This window comes from Cannabis sativa, chromosome 1, assembly GCF_029168945.1.
Source record: "Cannabis sativa cultivar Pink pepper isolate KNU-18-1 chromosome 1, ASM2916894v1, whole genome shotgun sequence".
NCBI classification, from domain to species: domain Eukaryota; kingdom Viridiplantae; phylum Streptophyta; class Magnoliopsida; order Rosales; family Cannabaceae; genus Cannabis; species Cannabis sativa.
This window is the reverse complement of record NC_083601.1, coordinates 25955908-25977021: the sequence shown is the minus strand read 5'-3', so window position 1 is coordinate 25977021 and position 21114 is coordinate 25955908. Positions and strand designations below refer to the sequence as shown.

The 21114-nt window shown below is 36.6% G+C and overlaps 1 protein-coding gene across 1 annotated transcript; it reads right to left on the bottom strand.

Annotated features, from left to right (window-relative positions):
- Positions 1–15613: 15613 nt before the first annotated feature.
- Positions 15614–20831, bottom strand: LOC133032582 (phragmoplastin DRP1B). The gene is made up of 16 exons (XM_061106580.1): positions 20524–20831; positions 20301–20364; positions 20091–20195; positions 19520–19624; positions 19215–19265; positions 19064–19125; positions 18826–18916; positions 18624–18688; positions 18118–18312; positions 17869–17988; positions 17489–17559; positions 17179–17404; positions 16905–16955; positions 16379–16607; positions 16120–16259; positions 15614–16008 (listed from the first exon to the last, which is right to left on the bottom strand). Exons 1-16 carry the CDS (start codon positions 20650–20652, stop codon positions 15880–15882), a joined length of 1833 nt encoding a protein of 610 aa, XP_060962563.1. The 5' UTR covers positions 20653–20831; the 3' UTR covers positions 15614–15879.
- Between the last annotated feature and the right edge of the window lie 283 nt (positions 20832–21114).

The following is a 21114-nucleotide window of genomic DNA, read 5'->3' as shown; positions in this document are numbered from 1 at the left end:
TCTTTTATTGTTGTTTGTACTTAGTATCAAAAACTTCTTGAGATTGTAAATTTGGGCAGCAGCCATGGATGATTTGTTTTTAGCTTGGATTTCATTTTCTTACTTGAATATGAGCTAAACTTTTGAGGCTTGAATGACTATGAACTTCTAAGTTGGGTATGATTAAATTTTAAGCTTACTTTAGCATTTGTTTGCCTTTGTTCATTCAAGTGAGTTTAATTTTAATTGATTGTTGTTTCTTGGCCATGAATAACAATTTGCTAAGCTAGATCTTGTACCGGAAGGGCTAGATCTAGTAGTTCAACTTGAATGGAGCAAGTGAAAACCTAGATTTAGGCTTTTCTTTGTAAGTGGAATAGGAATATTTCATTTACCTTGCATAACTTACCAAATGAAAGTTTGAATGGTGTCCTGCTTGCTGGTTTGATATAGGAATATATTGAGCTCAATGGTAGGATTAAAGTTGTGAGTGTTGGAAAATTCTCACAAGCCTAGAGGAATTTGTTGTTATCTCTGTGCAGAATGCTAGAGTAATGCTGAACCGATGCTGTACTGACTGTAAAAAAAACCTGACTAGAAGGAATTAGTTATTCAAGCCATTTTTACCATATTATAACTCTTATCTTGCAACCGATTTTTCTTAGCAGCAGTAGTTTAATTCTAACAAGTTTAATTCATGTCATTTTTAATATTGAATCATTACTCAACCATTTACATATTATTTCTTTTTATTTTAAGTTGTAATTAGTTGATTTTATATCAAACTTTGTTTGCAATCCCTGTGGAGACGATCTTACTTATCACTTTATTACTTGTGTGACTGCGTATACTTGCGTATATAATTTTCATAACAATAACTTGGAGGGCATTTAAGTCATTTCTTTTAGTTAAAGATAGGTGGCTGCCCTAGGTTGTGACACTTGGCTAGTTTAATTTCAGCAAAGGAACTAATTTCCTAAGCCTTAAGCAATTAAGAAAAATCAAAGGAAATAGAAAGTTCTCTCTTTCCTTCCCTCTCTCTCTTCGAACCCAGCCAAGAACAAGAGGGTTTGTTGCTGAATTTGGTAGTTTCAGCAAGGGATTCAAGAGAAGTCAAGACAAGGTAAGCCCTAGCTTCTTTTTCTCCTTAGTTCTTGAAGTTTTATTTGGTTTCAATATGTGATTTTGAATATTGGTGGCTGTTAGAGTTAGGTTAAGTTGTAGTTCGAATTTTAAGCTTAATTTGAGTTGATTTTAGGTCCTAGCAACTGGTTTTGATGGTTGGATTAGGTTTTGTGCAAGTTTAAGCTTTGGGTTCAAATCTTTGATCTTTAATGGCATAATTTGAATTATTGGTTTGTTCTGTGATTTGTTGGTTGGAAATGGATGTTTATGCATTGTATAGGTATACTGGAGAGTTTGGTAAAGTTTGGGATTGAATTGAATCAAGGGGGATGATTTTTTTGGTTCCCAGCAGTAGAACCGGAATTCCGGTTCTGGGTGGTCTGTACCAACCGGTCGACCGGTTGGTGACCCAGAACCGGGATGCCGGTTGGGAACCGCTGCACGTTGGGGGATTTTCCCGGAACCTTAGTTTTGGCCAATTTTGAGATATTTAGAGTATTGCCATGTGGTTTATCGATAGGGAAACTTTTAGTTTCAAGTTTAAGTCCCGGAAAGTGATTTAGTGAGTCACTCATCTGCATTATAATTATTGTGATTAGGGCATCCATCTAGCACGAGATTTCCGTTCAGGTCGGCCAGCACATTTGAATTCGGAAATCAGGTAAGAACTGTGTATAATGTGTGATATGAATATTCGAATGTATGTATGTGTTAATATATATGCATGCTTATTTGTTGTGATTCATACACTACCAACACTTGTACGGTTGCGATACAGAGTGCATTGGTAAGGTGTATGATGTTTATAAGTACATTATGGTGTTACCAGCACTTGTACGGAAAAGTACAAGGTGTCTGTGGTACAACACTTAACGGTACTTAAGGTGCGGTCCATACCCTACCTACACTAGTGTACGATGGTATACTGAGTGCATGTGGTACATGGTACATGGTCGTATCCTAGTTAGAACGTTCATACTCATCTGTTAAGCTCTGTAAATAGGTGTATGGGCGCCTATTTACGTGCTCGGAAATTATATGATGTGTTATATGCATTTCTTACTGAGTCTGTTGACTCACAGTTTCTACTTCGATGTGTAGGTCCAGGAAAGGCTAGGATCGAACAGAGTGAACCCGAGCTCGATGGGATTGTACATGTCAAGCAGCGCGACCTGGAGTGTTCGGTCTCGGGACATCTGGGAATTGTATTTTGAAAGTCGCTGTGCGACCTGAAAATTATGTATTTTGAAATGTAAAGTTTAAAAAGTAAATTTTACGAAGTTCGAAATCGGGATCCCGGGATTTGTAAATATAATATTATATTACAAAGTTTATTAATTAATATAAAAGTTTTAAATTGACACGTTTTTCAAGAAAACTCTTCAATTAGCGAAGATTGCACTATAATTGAAAAAGCACTGTAGCGTGCCTTAGCATTAGGGCGTTACAATTTTGGTATCAGAGCCGCCAGGTTGGTCTACCGAAGCTTGCTATGACATGTACAATCTTCATCAGAGAAAGCTCGGTTCACGGTTCAGTAAGCCCGTACTTGTTTAGTATTTTAAATAATTGTGAATGTGAGAGCATGTTAGGAAGCATATTAGATTTTAATTAATTATTTTAAAGTGCGTTGCCTTAGAATCCATAAGTGCGGTAGAAAGTTTGTAATGGGGTCGTTGCCCCGACCTGTGACTGACTTACTAATTGGCAGGTTTGTCCTATAGTATGGACACCTGGTGCAATATGGGGAGTCTGGATAGTGTGGTCAGGGCTAGTAACGGTTGGAGAGAATGGAGTTTGAGTTCTCCCCGCAACCAAGGTGAAAGCCTTTGGATGGCTTCTGATGGGAGTGATGGTCGTTCGTCACAGGCTCCGTGGGGGTTGGAGCAAAGATTCGCAGAAATGGAAGCTATGATTCAACGACACGATGAGGAGATTCAGAGGTTGAAACAACAAAGGTTTCCTGTACTATCTTTACCTCATATGCCAGGCATTCTCAATTTGGAATTACCAGCAGAGCATAGTATTGCTGATAATCAAGTGGGATCATTGCATGGGAAAATTTGGATAAATGAACCTACAGTCCTTCAGGGAGATTCAGATATGAAGAATGCTCTCTGGACTGGGAGCCCTAAAGAATGTATTTTAAGACCTCAAGAGATTATACCACGAAATCGGGATACTGCTTGCCATATTTCTAGTTATGGCAGAGGTGGTTGGGGCTCCATGGTTGAGCAGAAGAGTAAACCTACGTCGCCAGTGGTGGGTTTAAAACGGAACAAGCGGTTCCGAGGAAATCAAGGCAAGGGTGTACGCAAGGATTATTTTTACCCTGAGTGCCCGCGATGCAAGAAACATCATCCCGGAGAGTGCAACCGAAAAGCATGCTTCCTGTGTGGCATGGTTGGGCACTTTAAGAGAAATTGCCCTCAGGCAAAGAAAGATAAGCAGAAGCTGGAAGTAAAACCTGTACTTGCTCAGACAGTTGTTATTACTCAGGCAGATGTTGCATCCAGTCCTTCTATGGTGAAAGGTTAGCTTCTTATCAGCAACTCCCATTCTAATGTATTATTTGACTTTGGGGATATATACTCGTATGTAGTATCGAGAGTATTTAATCTTTTGGATAGACTTTATGATTTTCTTGTAAGAGGGTTTGGAACCCTAATGCCTAGCGGGGAATTGGTTATCTTTAATAGGCGCATTAGATCTATGCCAGTGAGGATCGAAGATAGGGAATTGAGTATTGACCTTATAGAATTGAAATTAACGGAGTTTGATATTATACTGGGAATGGATTTCTTATCCAAGTATTCGGCCAGTATAGATTGTAGGCGTAAAATGGTGACTTTTCAGCCGGAAGGTGAAGATCCATTTGTTTATGTTGGGTCAGTTCAGGGGTCTCGAATCCCAGTTATTTCTGTGTTGAGAGCTAGAGATTTACTATGCAATGGTTGTGTAGGATTTCTAGCGGTAGTTTTTGACTCCAGCAGACCTGAAACATTTGGGCCTGAGGTAGTCCGGGTGGTGAAAGATTTTCTTGATGTGTTTCCCGAGGAGTTGTCGGGATTGCCGCCACAGCGAGAGATTGACTTTGTAATTGTTTTGGCACCTGGAGTCGAACCTGTTTCTAAAGCTCCATATAGGATGGCTCCAGCAAAACTCAAGGAGCTTAAGTTACAACTTCAGGGGATGCTTAATTTTGGGTTTATTCAACCCAGTGTGTCGCCCTGGGGAGCTCCGGTTCTTTTTGTGAAAAAGAAAGATGGTTCCCTCAGAATGTGTATTGGTTACCGGGAACTAAACAAGCTGATGATTAAGAATAAGTACCCGTTGCCCAGGATCGATGATCTGTTCGATCAGCTTCAGGGAAAGACAGTGTTTTCGAAGATTGATTTACGGTCGGGTTATCATCAACTCAGAATTAGGGAGGAGGACATACCGAAGACTGCTTTTAGAACCAGATATGGGCACTATGAGTTTCTGGTAATGTCGTTCGGATTGACTAATGCTCCTGCAGCCTTTATGGATCTCATGAATAGGGTGTTCAAGGATTTCCTCGATAACTGCGTTATAGTGTTTATCGATGACATTCTTGTACACTCTCAGTCAGAAGAGGAGCACGAGCATCATCTTCGAATGGTGTTACAGCGACTTAGGGATCACAAGTTGTATGCCAAGTTCAGAAAGTGTGAATTCTGGTTGTCCGAAGTGTCCTTTCTGGGTCATAATGTTGGGAAGAATGGAATTATGGTTGACCCAAACAAGATAGAATCAGTGAAGAATTGGCCGAGGCCCAAGTCTGTGACGGAAGTTCGAAGTTTTCTCGGGTTAGCAGGGTATTATCGCCGTTTCGTCGAGGGATTTTCCAAACTTTCTATGCCCCTAACCGAATTGACCAAGAAAAAAATCAGAAATTTGTGTGGTCAGATAAGTGTGAAATAAGCTTTCAGGAGTTGAAGTAACGTTTAATAACAGCTCCGGTGTTAGCTTTGCCATCAGATCAAGAGAAATTGGTAGTTTATTGTGATGCGTCCAGACAGAGTCTGGGATGTGTTCTGATGCAAGCTGATAGAGTCATAGCATATGCCTCTCATCAATTGAAAGATTGCGAGTAGCGTTACTCAACTCATGATTTAGAGCTCGCTGCTGTGGTTTTGGCTTTAAAAATATGGCGATATTATTATTATGGTGAAAATGTGATATTTATATCGACCATAAGAATTTCAAGTATGTTGTCACCTAGAAGAACTTAAACATGAGACGGAGAAGATGGCTGGTTTTGGTTAAGGACCACAATAGTGAGATTTTATATTACCTCGGGAAGGCCAACGATGGGACCGATGCGTTGAGTAGAAAGAATTGCAGGCAAATTTGTACTACTGTTTTGATAGCCTTTAACTAGCCTCTGAAATGGTTAACGCAGGGATTGAATTCGTAGTTGGAAAGTTACACAGTTTAATACTTCAATCTGATTGATTAGAAAGGATCAGAAAAGCGCAATGAGAATACCCTGAGCTAGTTGAAGTTCGAGACCATGTAATGGTCAGTTGACCTAAAGACTTCTCGAACAGTGGAATATTGTTATTTAAAGCTCGAGTTTATGCTTCTAATGTTGAAACGATCAAGAAAGAGGTACTTGATGAAGCTCATACCACACTTATTTAATGCATCCAGGAACCACCAAAATGTATCAGGATTTAAAACCCTATTTTTGGTGATATGGGATGAAAAGAGAAGTGGTAGATTATGGTTCAAATGTTAACCTGCCAGCAAATTAAAGCTGAACACCAGAGACCGGCGCGGTTACGGCAATCTTTTGTTCTTCCTAAGTGAGAGTGGGAGGACATTGCAATAGATTTTGTAACTAGAATACCTAGAACTACGGGAATGTATGATTCAGCAAGAAACATAGTGGACGAATTCACAAAAATCAGCTCACTTTCTACCAGTGACAGCTACATATTTAGTGGATTAGTATGCTGAGTTGTATGTAAGGGGATCGTTCGTCTCCATAGAGCCCCTAAATCTATTGTATCAGATAGGGATCCAAAGTTCACATCGAAATTCTGGGTGAGTCTTCAGAAGGCTATGGGTACCAAGTTAAAGTTTAGTACAGCCTTTCACCCTCAGACTGATGGTCAGTCAGAAAGAACTATCCAGATTTTAGAAGACTTACTGCGAGCCTGTGTCATGGACTTTGAGGGTTCATGGAGTAAGTACTTGCCTTTAATTGAATTCTCCTACAACAACAGCTACCAAAGTACAATAGGGATGGCCCCTATGAGATGTTATATGGTAGGAAATGTCGTTCTCCTATTCATTGGGACGAGACAGGAGAAAGGAAGTACCTAGGTCCAGAGTTGGTGCAAAAGACCAATGAAGCTATTGATAAGATCAAGGCTCGGATGCTTGCTTCTCAAAGCAGGCAGAAAAGTTATGCTGATCCGAAGCGCAGAGATGTCACATTTCAGGCAGGGGAACATGTTTTCCTGCGGGTTTCACCCATGAAGGGTATTAGGCGCTTCGGGAAGAAGGGTAAGTTAAGCCCTAGGTTCATTGGGCCATTTCAGATACTCGAGAAGGTCGGGCAGGTAGCGTATCGGCTAGCCTTACCACCAGCATTATCAGCTGTTCATGACGTATTTCACATTTCTATATTAAGGAAATACGTGTCAGACCCGACTCATGTCTTGAGTTATGAAGCCCTTGAACTTCAACCAGACTTATCCTATGAAGAGCAACCTGTTCAGATTTTGGATAGGAAAGAAAAAAAGTTCTTCGCAACAAGACTATTGCACTGGTTAAGGTGCTCTGGAGGAACAGTAAGGTGGAAGAAGCCACCTGGGAATTGGAGTCATATATGAGGACTCAACATCCAGAGCTATTCAGGTTAGATTTCGGGGACGAAATCCTATTAACGGGGGGATAATTGTAATGACCCCTCTAGTAATGTGGATTAGAAAAGGCAATTAGCACTAATTTTTATTATTTTTATTATTATCTGTGAATTAATTTATTTGTGGACCCCAATATTTAGAAATAAATATTAGAGTTATAATTTCTCAATTCCGGGGATTTTATTAAACTCTAGGGGTATTATCTAGTTTATATGTGTAATATGTTATTTTTGTAATTTTTGCTCGGCGACAACGGAAAATGCGATGGATGGCTAGATTGATCACATGAATAAGTTTAGAACCTTATTTCATAGTGGGGAATATTTTAGAGAAAATAAAATTATCGGGGTTGAGCGGGGTTATGGAATTTGACCATTTTACCCCTAGTTTTGAGAAATACCTATGTTATAACTTGGAGGGCATTTAAGTCATTTCTTTTAGTTAAAGATAGGTGGCTGCCCTAGGTTGTGACACTTGGCTAGTTTAATTTCAGCAAAGGAACTAATTTCCTAAGCCTTAAGCAATTAAGAAAAATCAAAGGAAATAGAAAGTTCTCTCTTTCCTTCCCTCTCTCTCTTCGAACCCAGCCAAGAACAAGAGGGTTTGTTGCTGAATTTGGTAGTTTCAGCAAGGGATTCAAGAGAAGTCAAGACAAGGTAAGCCCTAGCTTCTTTTTCTCCTTAGTTCTTGAAGTTTTATTTGGTTTCAATATGTGATTTTGAATATTGGTGGCTGTTAGAGTTAGGTTAAGTTGTAGTTCGAATTTTAAGCTTAATTTGAGTTGATTTTAGGTCCTAGCAACTGGTTTTGATGGTTGGATTAGGTTTTGTGCAAGTTTAAGCTTTGGGTTCAAATCTTTGATCTTTAATGGCATAATTTGAATTATTGGTTTGTTCTGTGATTTGTTGGTTGGAAATGGATGTTTATGCATTGTATAGGTATACTGGAGAGTTTGGTAAAGTTTGGGATTGAATTGAATCAAGGGGGATGATTTTTTGGTTCCCAGCAGTAGAACCGGAATTCCGGTTCTGGGTGGTCTGTACCAACCGGTCGACCGGTTGGTGACCCAGAACCGGGATGCCGGTTGGGAACCGGTCTGCCTGTTGGGGGATTTTCCAGAACCTTAGTTTTGGCCAATTTTGAGATATTTAGAGTATTGCCATGTGGTTTATCGATAGGGAAACTTTTAGTTTCAAGTTTAAGTCCCGGAAAGTGATTTAGTGAGTCACTCATCTGCATTATAATTATTGTGATTAGGGCATCCATCTAGCACGAGATTTCCGTTCAGGTCGGCCAGCACATTTGAATTCGGAAATCAGGTAAGAACTGTGTATAATGTGTGATATGAATATTCGAATGTATGTATGTGTTAATATATATGCATGCTTATTTGTTGTGATTCATACACTACCAACACTTGTACGGTTGCGATACAGAGTGCATTGGTAAGGTGTATGATGTTTATAAGTACATTATGGTGTTACCAGCACTTGTACGGAAAAGTACAAGGTGTCTGTGGTACAACACTTAACGGTACTTAAGGTGCGGTCCATACCCTACCTACACTAGTGTACGATGGTATACTGAGTGCATGTGGTACATGGTACATGGTCGTATCCTAGTTAGAACGTTCATACTCATCTGTTAAGCTCTGTAAATAGGTGTATGGGCGCCTATTTACAGGTCGGAAATTATATGATGTGTTATATGCATTTCTTACTGAGTCTGTTGACTCACAGTTTCTACTTCTATGTGTAGGTAAAGGAAAGGCTAGGACTGAACAGGAGTGAACCCGAGCTCAGATGGGATTGTACATGTCGCCGGGCGGGGCCGCGACCTGGAGTGTTCGGTCTCGGGACATCTGGGAATTGTATTTTGAAAGTCGCTGTGCGACCTGAAAATTATGTATTTTGAAATGTAAAGTTTAAAAAGTAAATTTTACGAAGTTCGAAATCGGGATCCCGGGATTTGTAAATATAATATTATATTACAAAGTTTATTAATTAATATAAAAGTTTTAAATTGACACGTTTTTTAAGAAAACTCTTCGATTAGCGAAGATTGCACTATAATTGAAAAAGCACTGTAGCGTGCCTTAGCATTAGGGCGTTACACTCAGGCTCTCCTCCACCACCTTGGTTTTTATGGTTCGGACCATAGGGTTCTAAAGATTGTTCTGTCTGATGAAAGTATGCATAAAGTTAAAAATAAAAGGTTCCTTTTTTAAAACCACTGGCTCACCGAGCCCTCTTTTTACTCCACGGATGCTAATTCCTGGTCTTCTTTCAATTCCAATCCTAGGGCTGACCCTTTGTCGAATTTTCTTAATAATCAGAGCAACTGTATCCATGCCATTAAGACTTGGAACAAATCCTACAAAAGTTTATCTTATAGGATTAATGAAATTGATGGTCAACTCAGCAGCCTTTCTTCCTCTCTTCCTGCCTCCCCTGAGCAGTTGCTTGAGATTTCTAACCTTCAATCCCAACTTGATAGCCTTCTCTATAAGCAGGAGATTCTCTGGAAGCAGCGATCCAAAGTCCATTGGCTTCGGGCTGGTGATAAGAACACCAAGTTCTTTCATCAGAAAGCTTCCTCTCGAAAGAAAACCAACTTTATTAGGAAGCTCACCCTTGAAGATGGCACCATCATCTCCAATAACTCTTTCATTGAAGCTGAAGTCTGCCGTTTTTTCTCTAACCTCTTCCAGTCTCAAGGCAGCAGTGTTGATGTTGTTAATCTGCTTCTCTCCACTGTCAATTCAAGGCTTACTTCTCAACAGTTTGCCTTTCTTGATGCCCCTTTCACTGTGGAGGAAGTAAAGTCTGCTTTATTTCAACTCTCTAGGGACAAAGCTCCTGGCTCTGATGGGTTGAATGCATATTTTTATCAAAAAAACTGGAGCACTTTAGGGAATGACTTATGTGATGCAATCCTGAATGTTCTCAATAATAATGCTAGCATGGATTCTATCAACAAAACTCTCATCGTACTTATTCCCAAAAAGCAAAATGCTTCGTCTTTAAAAGACTTCCGTCCTATTAGCCTATGTACAACCCTCTATAAAATTGTTTCCAAAACTATTGCTAATAGGCTCAAGTCTATCATGGAGGATGTCATTTCTCCCACTCAAAGTGCATTCCTCTCTGACGGTCTTATTTTTGACAACATCCTCATTGCTCAGGAAATGATGCATGCCATCAATCACAGGAAAACTGGAAAAATTGGGTGGGTGGGCATCAAGCTTGATATGGAGAAAGCATTTGACCGTGTGGAATGGAATTTCCTTTCAGCAATCCTTAACCATCTTAATTTTCCTAACAAAATTGTCACTCTCATTCATCAGTGCCTTTCCTCTGTGTCTATCAAGTTTAGTATTAATGGGAATATTACTAAGGAAATCTTTCCTTCTCGCGGTTTGAGGCAAGGAGATCCTCTTTCTCCCTATCTTTTCTTGTTGTATTCTGAGGGTCTTGCTGCTGCCCTTTGCATTCAAAAACAGCTTGGGAATTTTGATGGCATTTCAATAGCCAGATCTGCCCCTGCTGTTTCCCACTTACTCTTTGCTGATGACACACTCATTTTTGCCAAGGCTACCTACTCTTCTTGTAATGCTCTTCAAGCAGCCCTCCAGCTTTATAATCAAGCCACAGGTCAATGTGTTAACTTTAGTAAATCCTCCATTCTTTTCTCCCCAAAATACCTCCTCTCATATCTCGAATCATTTCTATCATACTCTTGGGATTTCTAATAGACCATTCATGTCAAAGTATCTTGGAGTCCCCCAGTGTTTTGGTAGGTCTAAAAAGAACAGTTTCAGCTTCATTCTTGACCGTGTCAGTTCCAATCTCAGGGTTTGGAGTCATAAGTTTTTCTCGAAAGCTGGAAAAGAAGTTCTCTTAAAGTCTGTTATCCAAGCTATACCCTCTTATACCATGTCCTGCTATAAACTCCCTGCCTCTATCTGTCACAAAATTGAGAAACTCATGGCACAGTTTTGGTGGGGCTCTTTTGGGAATCATTCTAAAGCTCATTGGAAGTCCTGGTCTTCACTATGTCAATCAAAGTTCTTTGGGGGGCTTGGCTTTCGATCTTTAATTCATCATAACCAAGCTTTGCTGGCCAAACAAGCTTGGAGGGTCCTAACCACCCCTGACTCTATTGCTTCTCAAATCCTTAAGGCTAGGTACTTTCGACATTCCTCTTTTCTTCAAGCTAGTAAAGGTCACTCTCCCTCCTTCTCCTGGTCTAGTCTTCTCTGGGGTAGGGAACTTCTCAAGGAAGGGCTTATTTGGAAAGTGGGAAATGGTCAGACTATTCGAACTCTGCAGGATTCCTGGATCCCTGATCTTAGGACTCTTAGGTTTAAGAATAACTCCTCTCCTCCTTCTGACAAAGTCAGTTTCTTCATTAATTCTAATGGCTCTTGGGATTTAAACCGGTTAGCTGAGTACTTTGATCATGACCTAGTTGCTAGTATTCTAAAAGTTCCCATTGGAGGTCATGACAAAGATGACTGTCTGATTTGGAAAGGAGATCCTTCTGGTCTTCTCACTGTCAAATCTGCCTATCATCTCTCCAACACTTCCACCCTACCACCATCTTCTTCTAATACAAACTTTTACAACCGATGGTGGAAATTTTTTTGGCATCAAGGTATTCCTCCCAAAGTTAAAAATTTTGGTTGGAGAACCTTCTACCACATTTTGCCTACTGCATTTAATCTTTTTAGGAGAAAAGTTGTTCCCTCTCCTTCTTGCTCCTTCTGTGGTTGCTCTCTAGAAACTGTAACACATGCACTGTTGGACTGTTCCAGGGCGAGACAGGTTTGGAAACTCTCTCCTTTATATCACTTCTATCTTTTACATAGGAACTCTGATGTTAAAGATTTAATGTTATCTGCATATACTGATCTGACAAGTGATGATTTCTCTTTACTTATGTGCACACTCTGGTCTATTTGGGAGTTTAGAAATAAAAAACTTTTCAGGAATGTTAACCCAAATGCAGGTGATGTTGTTCAATGGACCAGTGCCTTTTTGTCTCAGTACAAGGAAGCACAGCTCAAAAGGATTGATATGGATCCAGCCTATCAACCAAGTGTTCCAGCTCCAGCCCCCCAAGTAAGAGAAGGATCCTACCAGTTGTATACAGATGCAGCCATTCAAAATAGAAATGGTAAGATCGGGCTTGGTGCAGTAGTTAAGGACTGGAAGGGGCAGGTTATTGCTGGGTTCCCCGTGCCTATGTTAGCCAACATCCAACCTGTTTTGGCAGAGGCTTGGGCACTTAGACTTGGCTTAGACTGGTGCAGCAGTGTCAAGTTTCCCCTCTCCAACATTTTCTCAGATTGCCAACAGCTGGTTGGGAAAGTTTTCAGCCGCAAGAAGGACCTCTCGGCTATGGCAGATGTCGTGTGGGACATCAAGAATTCCTTATCACACTTCCCTAATGCCTCAGTTTCCTATACTCCACGGGACAACAACATACATGTTCATCAAATGGCAAAAGGAGCTTTAGGGCTTGATGAGGAATTAGTTTGGAAAAACCATTGTCCAAGCTTTCTCTTTGTAACTTGAGCTTATTGTTTCTCCCTCTCTAAGTTACAAACGTCAAAAAAAAAAAAAAAAAAAAAAAGACCCATTTTAGGAGTAGACAGGTAAATCGTGCCTAGTGCTCTAATTTTTCTTATTTATTTATTTATAAAAAAAAAAAAAAATATAATAAACTATAATAATTGTATATTTATTTATACTATTCTAAACATTAAAAAATTAAGTTTTCAAAAAATGAAGTAGAATAAATGTAATTAATTTGAGAGAGTTCTATAATTTTACGTTGTCTTCGACCCCATTTTTTGTAAGCACAACTCTGATTTAAATGTAAAAGTTTATCAAAAATAATCTAGAGTAGGTAAGTATGATAGAATTTTTATGCCATAATAATTAACTCATCTTCATTGTGTGCGTGTGTGGGGTTTCCTAATATGTAAGAATAATATTATATATATTTACTCGAAACAAAATTGTGAAGAAAACTTTGAAGATTACTAATTAAATTTACTCTTATATGGCACAATTTTTATTTCCAATCAGTAGTGGATTAATAATGCATGTGTGGGTAAGATGTTTGATTGCATATGTCCTTAATTACTTGCAAAAAAAATCATATGATTTGTTTTTTCTTTACTTTTTTTTCTTTATATTTAAAAAAAAAAGAATCATATGATTTTTGTTAAAATGACTCTATCATGATATGCGATTTTGTTGATAGAGTGTAAAAGCTAATTAATCAAAGAAACGAGCACATAGCGCGCACATGATCTTCACTCTCCCATGTGTAATCAGTAATGGGATTCTTCTTAGATATTATGTTTTAGGTTAGGTTAGCGAACACGAGCACTTATACTTAGAGAACTCTCTATCTATTAAAGTCATTTACTGTCCTTAGTTAAAGTAAAAAAACTCCAATTAATGTCTACATTTACTTTAAACTTTAATAAATATACAGGATATATTTATGGTAAGTACCTTAATTTTGTTCTTATAATAAGTATATTTTTATAGTCATAGATATTTAATCTAATGGTAATAAATTAATGAGTTTATATATAAATGGTTAATGTATAAAATGTACTAAATTATTCATAAAATTATTTTTTTAATAATATTCTTGAATTAAATAATAATTATTTAAATAGATTGCTAATTTATTATTACCTCTTCCAATTAATTATTTTTTTTCTCTCTCTCAAAACCCCAAACTTAACGCCATATTCCTTTCTCATTCTTTTCTCTATCTTCTTCTTAACGTTTGATTCAATATCACAATTCACGCAATTTCCATTCAGGTATTCTTCTCTCCCCCTCTCTAATTATTACAATTTTTTTTTTTTTTTTGAGATTTTATTACAAATTGCTTAAAATTTAATTATATGTAAGAACAAGCTAAGTATACTTTTTCTTTTTTTGATTACTAAGCATATTTAATTGCTGGTACTTTCACTTTGTTTGTTCACTTAATCCATAAAAAATTTACTTAAAAAATTACATTGTTCAAAAAAACAGACAATTGTCCTATTCAAAATTGTTCATCTACATTTTACATTTTTTTTGGTGTTGTTTACAGAGATATAATTAGTGAGGTTTGATGAAAAGTAATAATGATATAAGTTAAAATTTATTACTTATAAAAAGTTATGGTATCTCAGTCCCACTTATAATTATTCTTCTTAATTTTTTTATTTGTTTTGGTCAAAGAAAATAATTTAAAAGAGAGAAATATGTTTAGAAGAAGATTTGTAATAAAATCCCACATAAGAATATAAAATAGAAAATTTACATGAAATAATACTTTTAAACACGTGGAAAATAATTATTTGGTCAAAAAAAATAATTCAAATAATTATTTTCATGATAAAATAATTTTGATTAATTGTTATTTTTTTTTTTTAATTTGGTGTCTAATTTTTCTTTTTAAAAAAATGGAAAAATTAAATAAGCTTCAAAAAAATACATGTTGAGTTTTAAAAGTCATATAGATGAATGGTTAAAAAAGTATATGTATAGTATAAGAACAAAAATATAGTTACCACCATAAAATTATTCTAAATAAATATATGGCTAATTAGGATTTTTGCACTTTGACATGTACCAAATCATATCTCCTGAACTTTTAAAGTTGTTAAAAATGCCCCTGAACTATTAAGATTGTTGGATTTAAGAAAAATTTTTCAATTTTAGTAAAAAGGTCTAACATGGATGAAAGTTAAGGGGGCAAGATTTAGTACACGTCAAAGTTCGAGGAGCACGATTTGGTAGATATCAAAATCTGGGGAGCATGATTCAGTGCATAAACAATTATTGAAATAGTAAAATTGAATGAAGTTAAACAAAAATCCATAAATCTAATAATCTCAATAGTTCATAGAGCATTTTTAACGACTTTAAAAGTTCAAGAAGCATGATTTATTACATGTCAAAGTTCAAGGGACAAAAATCTTAATTAGCCTAAATATATATGTATATGTATATTTGTTTGGATAAAAAAAAAAGTCCGAACCAAATTAATACTTTTGAATCCGGATTAGTGAGCTATTACATTTATACTTTTGAATCAATTAAAGAATAATAGCTCTTCATCCTTAAATTAGTAATGAGGGTTCCAAAGAGGCTACTTTACCAGTGTGACTGTTATTATGCTTCAGGTGTCACATATAGGTAAATTCACTACGTTGCAATAACTAAAGTGGCGTTTGGTTGGAGGTAATGAAATGGAATGGAAACAATTTTTATTCCATTCCTTTGTTTGGTTACATTTTAAAGTATTGGAATGACATTTCAATGAAATGCTCTTTCCACCATTTTGGTGGAATGGCTATTCCATTTTAAAAAGAAAGGAATGATCATTCCAATGTAACAAGAAAAAAAAAATTAATGATTTTTTTATCAGTTTTTTTAATGCATTTTAAATTTTATTCCATTTCATTCATATTCCTATTCCCATTCCCATTCCTATTCCTATATTTTTATTCCTCCCAACCAAACGCCTCTAAGTGTTGTAAATATCATGTTAACACTACATCATAATCACATGAACACTCAACTCTGTTCACATTGTCTCTTCTATTATTGTTACGGTGTAAATATGGAAGTTTTCAGATATTTTGGAGTGTGACAATAGTTAATGAAAACAAATAACAGCAAAGAATTTAACGAAGCTGTAACAAACTAACCTACCCATCTTCTCTCATAATTAATGTCAAAAAAAGAGCTGTAAACCATGAATAAAAGAATGAAATAATGCTATATCATATATATTATAGGCAAATAATTTAAAATGAGAAAAAATGGATGTCGTTTCTTATTATTCATGATCACTTGGACCAAGCAACTGCATCAATCTCTGCTTGAGCACTTCTGTATAACTCCAGCCTCTTTGCTAGGGAGGTACGCCGTTGCATTACTGCTGGATCCTCATCCAGTAATGAAGCCAACTGTCTTGTCTGCAAACCAAGAAATATTAATTATAATATTATGAATGGTTTTATTGAATTTTCTTTAGTATATTTATTTTCTTTTCTCTGAAAAATAATCCAAGGTGCATAAATTTTCACCTCCTTTTTACCCAACTCGGCGAAAAAATAATCAAGTAAACTACGTTTGGCCTCCCGTACTTGGCAATAGACAACGGACTTTGGTATGGAATTCCTTAAGCTTCCACAAACCATGTTGACGTAGGATAATACTACACTTCCTGTTTCAAATAATTAGAATAAAATAACTAAAGTGTTACAATATACCGTTACAATTATAAAAATGTCTTTGGTTCACGTTTGTTTCCGTATAGAAGTAATTAAATATATAGCAACTTACCAACCCGTCGGAGATATGCATCGTTGTATCTATCGAAAATTGAGTGTGTGGGGTTTCCACCCTTTTCAACATCTTGAGGAAGTTTACGAAAGAATTCAACAGTTAGGTAACCACACTCCATATCGACCAACAAAAGGGTTGCTTTCTTGCTTTCTTCTCTCAATCTGTCAAGTGATTCAATTGCTGCATTTCCAACTTCAACTCTTAATGTGGGATATTGCTTTAGTTCCTATAAATGCAACCCAATAAACTGTATAATAAGACTCAATTAGTTAAATCAGTTAGCCTACTTTGGGTAAGAATTGTCCCATTAAGTCCACATCAAAATAATTATTGGAAAGTTTTCCATAATGTTAGTGTTTTTTCAGGTTTCCAGCTAGTCCTTTCTCACGAGACGAGACATTAATTTGTCCAACTAAGCTCACTGAAGTCAACCAAAGTTTTGATGACCATAAATTACACAGGATATAAATATAAGAAATTATTAAATAATAAATGCAAGCATGAAGTTGAGTGAGAGACTTGCCATGGTCTCACCGAGAGACTTGTGAACCAGATCCTTAAGTATCCCGTGTACCTAAACCAACAAGATATACATGAAATCAGACAAACACAACAAAGCAGCACATGCAATCAAAGCAATACGCACAACACAACAAATCTACTGTATAAAGTAATAATGTATATTGCTAAAAAACAAGGACATTATTTATTAGTATGAAGGTGGTTAGTTAAGACTTAAGAGATAGTTTTTCATGGTTTAAATTGCCACAACAAATCTACTGTTTATGAATATATACCGCATCAACAGCTGCCTCAGCGGGACCCCTGATGCATATTAAAGAGGATTCAACGAGTCGTCGGTATCCTTGTTCAGGAGCAATTAAATGTGGTTGATATCCATCTGCTTCAGTAATAATCTTGCGAACATTGTCCATTGAAAGGTGTTTATCGAATTGCAACCTCTTCAAAGCAGCTGGAAACTGATTATCAAAAACACCGTAGATTTTATCGCCCCCAGGTCGCCTGTGGTCATTATATTTATTATAATCATAAATGTAAAAATTGACTCTAAAATCAAAGTGATTTTAATAGCAAGAGAAAACGTACACGCCATCAAGATGTTCTTTAAATATCTGATCAAAAGTACGACAGATTTCCATAATCATGTAAAGCTTTCCCTGCAATTTCAAAAATACGAAGCATGTGAACACTCAAAGGTTATAGCTACCAAGGGTTAACGAACCCATGATAAGTTTTGGTAATTGGATTATGTGTGATTCAAATTTATCAACAAAAAAAAAAAGAAAGAAAAAAGCTGTGTGTGGTTTTGTTTATATTACAAGGTTTTGATATAAGTGCTAGGTTTGTGATTGAAATTTATCTAAAAAATAAATAATAATAATAATAATAATATAGAAAGTGAAAAAACCACTAAAGGAAAGGGAAGAAAATGAAAATTAGAGGAAGGCAGTGGGTGCAATTCTTACACCAGCATCAGTAGCAATGGGCCTTCCAAGTCGGCTCAATTCTCCCTCCAGCTCCGTAATAGTCTTGCTAATAAGAGACTGAAGGCTCGGAATTCTGGACTTGATCACAGTTTCCAAATGCTGAAAATTTAATTACCAATCAAATGTTAAGAACCAATCAACGTACAGAGAAAACATTGAGCATGATTTCAATGATACCTGGAATGTTTAAACAAATTGAGAGAATAATAACTTTGCATTCATAAATACCTTGGAAAGCATCTTTCCTAAATGCTCAGAACCCATACGATGAGCAAGATGCCTGTACTCTGTGGTATTCGAAAAGTACTCGCGCTCCCTACGTCGGGCAGCAATCATATCAACACTTTTGTTGATATCAGCTTGGGAGCGATTGACAACACCAATCCAAGGAAACTGAAGCTTATAAGATTTTCCCTCCAAGATCTGAGTGAAAGAGAGACAGATTACATTAGATGGCTTGTTTAGGAATTAAAATGAATTTGAATGATTTGATAATTTCAACGAGTACCAATAAAGTTATGCATCATCAACAAGTCAAAAATGCGTTCACCATATTTGTTCAGGTATTGATAATTAATTATTAGTAATTCATAACAGGAGAAAAAAGTGTTGGCCTATTTACTCAATTACTGTCAAGTCTAAGCTGTTCTTTCCTGATTTAAATTTTCCTTTCAAGATTCCTTTTTCCTTTTTCTTTTTTTCAGTTTTCCTATGAATTTGGAGCTAGAACTTACATCAGCTGCATTAGTACCCTTGTCCATAAGATCAATTTTTGTCAAAACTCCAAATGTCCTCTCTCCTGAGTAATTGATGATAAAGAAACTAAATCAATATTTGTAGAAGGAAAAACACTTTAGTGACTCAATAAAACAGCTTATGATATCAATTAAAATTGTCATAGCATCCAAAAATAATAAGAAACTTTGTACATCTTACCTTTAGGATCTACTTCACGAGAGATCTTAATTGCATCAGAAGTGGCAAGATCCTGGTTGGCAGGAGAAATTGCTAGAATAATACAATTTGGCTGCAAAAAGTCCAGTCATATAAGCAATGTTGCAATATATGATTTTCTTAATGAAGAACACATAAATCTTGACATCCTTGATTACACCATACACAAGTGTCAAAATTTACTAATTTAGGTTAAATGTGAAATTCAGCAAATAGCTACCTTTTCAATGAAAGATCGAACCATATTCTCAATGTCCTGCACAATGCTCTCTGGCTGACCCTCTAAAAGACCACAAAATACCAAATGTCAATGAGCCAGTCTTGAAAGCAGTGTACTAACTACCAAGCAGAACTTTCGGTACATAACTCACCAACAGCTACTTTTGTAAGTCCAGGAAGATCAATCAGAGTCAAGTTCACAACTGTCAGGGTCAAACAAGCAAACATTTACAATAGCTTACAGACAAGACAATTCACAATATTATTTACTCAAAAAGAACAATTTCTAAAGTAACAAACTTATGGTCCCTTTTTTTGTCAAAATAAAAAACTTATGACGTATATACCATTTCTGCTCTGAGTTACCTAGATGATGAATGGAATTTGTAGCATATAAGGTGTGTCAAGTAAGTGAAACAAAGTGCATGATTGCCAGACAGCATGTATGTATAGATACCATTGGGAGAATAGATACTGAGATGGATTGGAACACTAGAAATTTGTTTGGTACTGCGGCCTGTCTCACGATCAGTCTCATCACCGATCTCCTTTCTGACAGCAGCTAAACACAATACAATATCAATAAATTAGAGAATCCAAACATTGTCTAAAGATATATATGCATTTCTTCTTTTTGAATATAAACACTAAATGATCCAAGGGTAAAACATTGTCTCGAAAATAATAATCAATCAATACTCCATACTACTTTCACACTCATCAACTCAATCAATTAAGAAAACTCTACAAGCCACCACTATAATGTATATCTCAAACTAAGTAACAATTTTAAAATTATGGTCGCTCACACTAACTAACTTTTAAGCAAACCGTGGATCAAGACTCAAGAGAGTTATATTGCAATAGCTTTTCCTTACAAAATCTTTAATGACTAAATTGTTTTTCTAGAAAGTCGCTTTTGCATTATATTTTATAAACGAAAAAACGTGGGCAATATGTAAAGATGGATAGAGAGCAATTACTAGAAATTTTTTAATACAGTTTTGATCATTTCTAAATAATGATACCAAAATCGGTGAATTTTTTCCTGGGGAGATGCATAAACTCTGCATATTCTCTTCCATCATCAATCCTGTGAAGCTGCAGGACAAGAGGACGCCGAGTAACAATCCCTGCATGTTACGATTCATGATTATCCAAAATAAACACCAATGCCGTATATATACAGGATTATGAAGATTCTTCTTCTTCTTCTTTTTCAGTTTAAGTAGTCTTACCTGATCCACGAGGCAGAAAGTCCTTCCCCACAACACTCTCCAAAACCGAAGATTTTCCAGAGCTCTACAAAGACAGAGATTGTATCAAGGAAATAAAAATTCGAATGAAACGATGGAAGAAATCAAGATAAACCGTGTCCAAAAATCACGAACGAAAAATAGACATCAATATGATCATGAGATCGAAAGAAAGGAAAAACGGAGAATAAAATGGATATCGGACCTGGCCCCCAACGACAGCAATTGACGGCAATGCGTCCCAGAGAGTGGGCAATGCGCTTTCTTCGCCGTGATCGCCAAGGGCGGTGCACGCCCTCTGTATCTTGTTCACCAACGAGATCAGGTTCTCCATGAGAGCTGGGAACGAAGAGTTGGTAGAAGCGAGAAGAGTGAGATGAGCTGGTACGTGAATCGGAGTTAGAGTAGATAGCAATGGAGGGAGAAGTTTCTATAATAGAGGAAGACTTCGTTGGCGAAAGAACCGGGAAACGTAGAATGGAACAGAGTATGAGAGAGAGAAGTCCAACAATTGAAAATTTGAATATTCTTTTCGGGCCGGGCTAAGTGGCCCTTACTTTCTAGGCCTCAAAATTTGTTTCCAAGGCTAACTATTTGAGATTTTTTTTGGGGTAAGTTGAAAAATGCCTCTTTTATTAATCAATTAATCAAATTTACTTCTAATTTTATATTTATTTGAAACATACCTCTTTTTATATGTATTGTACCCAAAATATCCTGATATTAGAGAGTCACATGGAGAGTATCTTAAAGTGACATGGGCAAAATTGGTACAATATTTAAAAAAAGAGGTAAA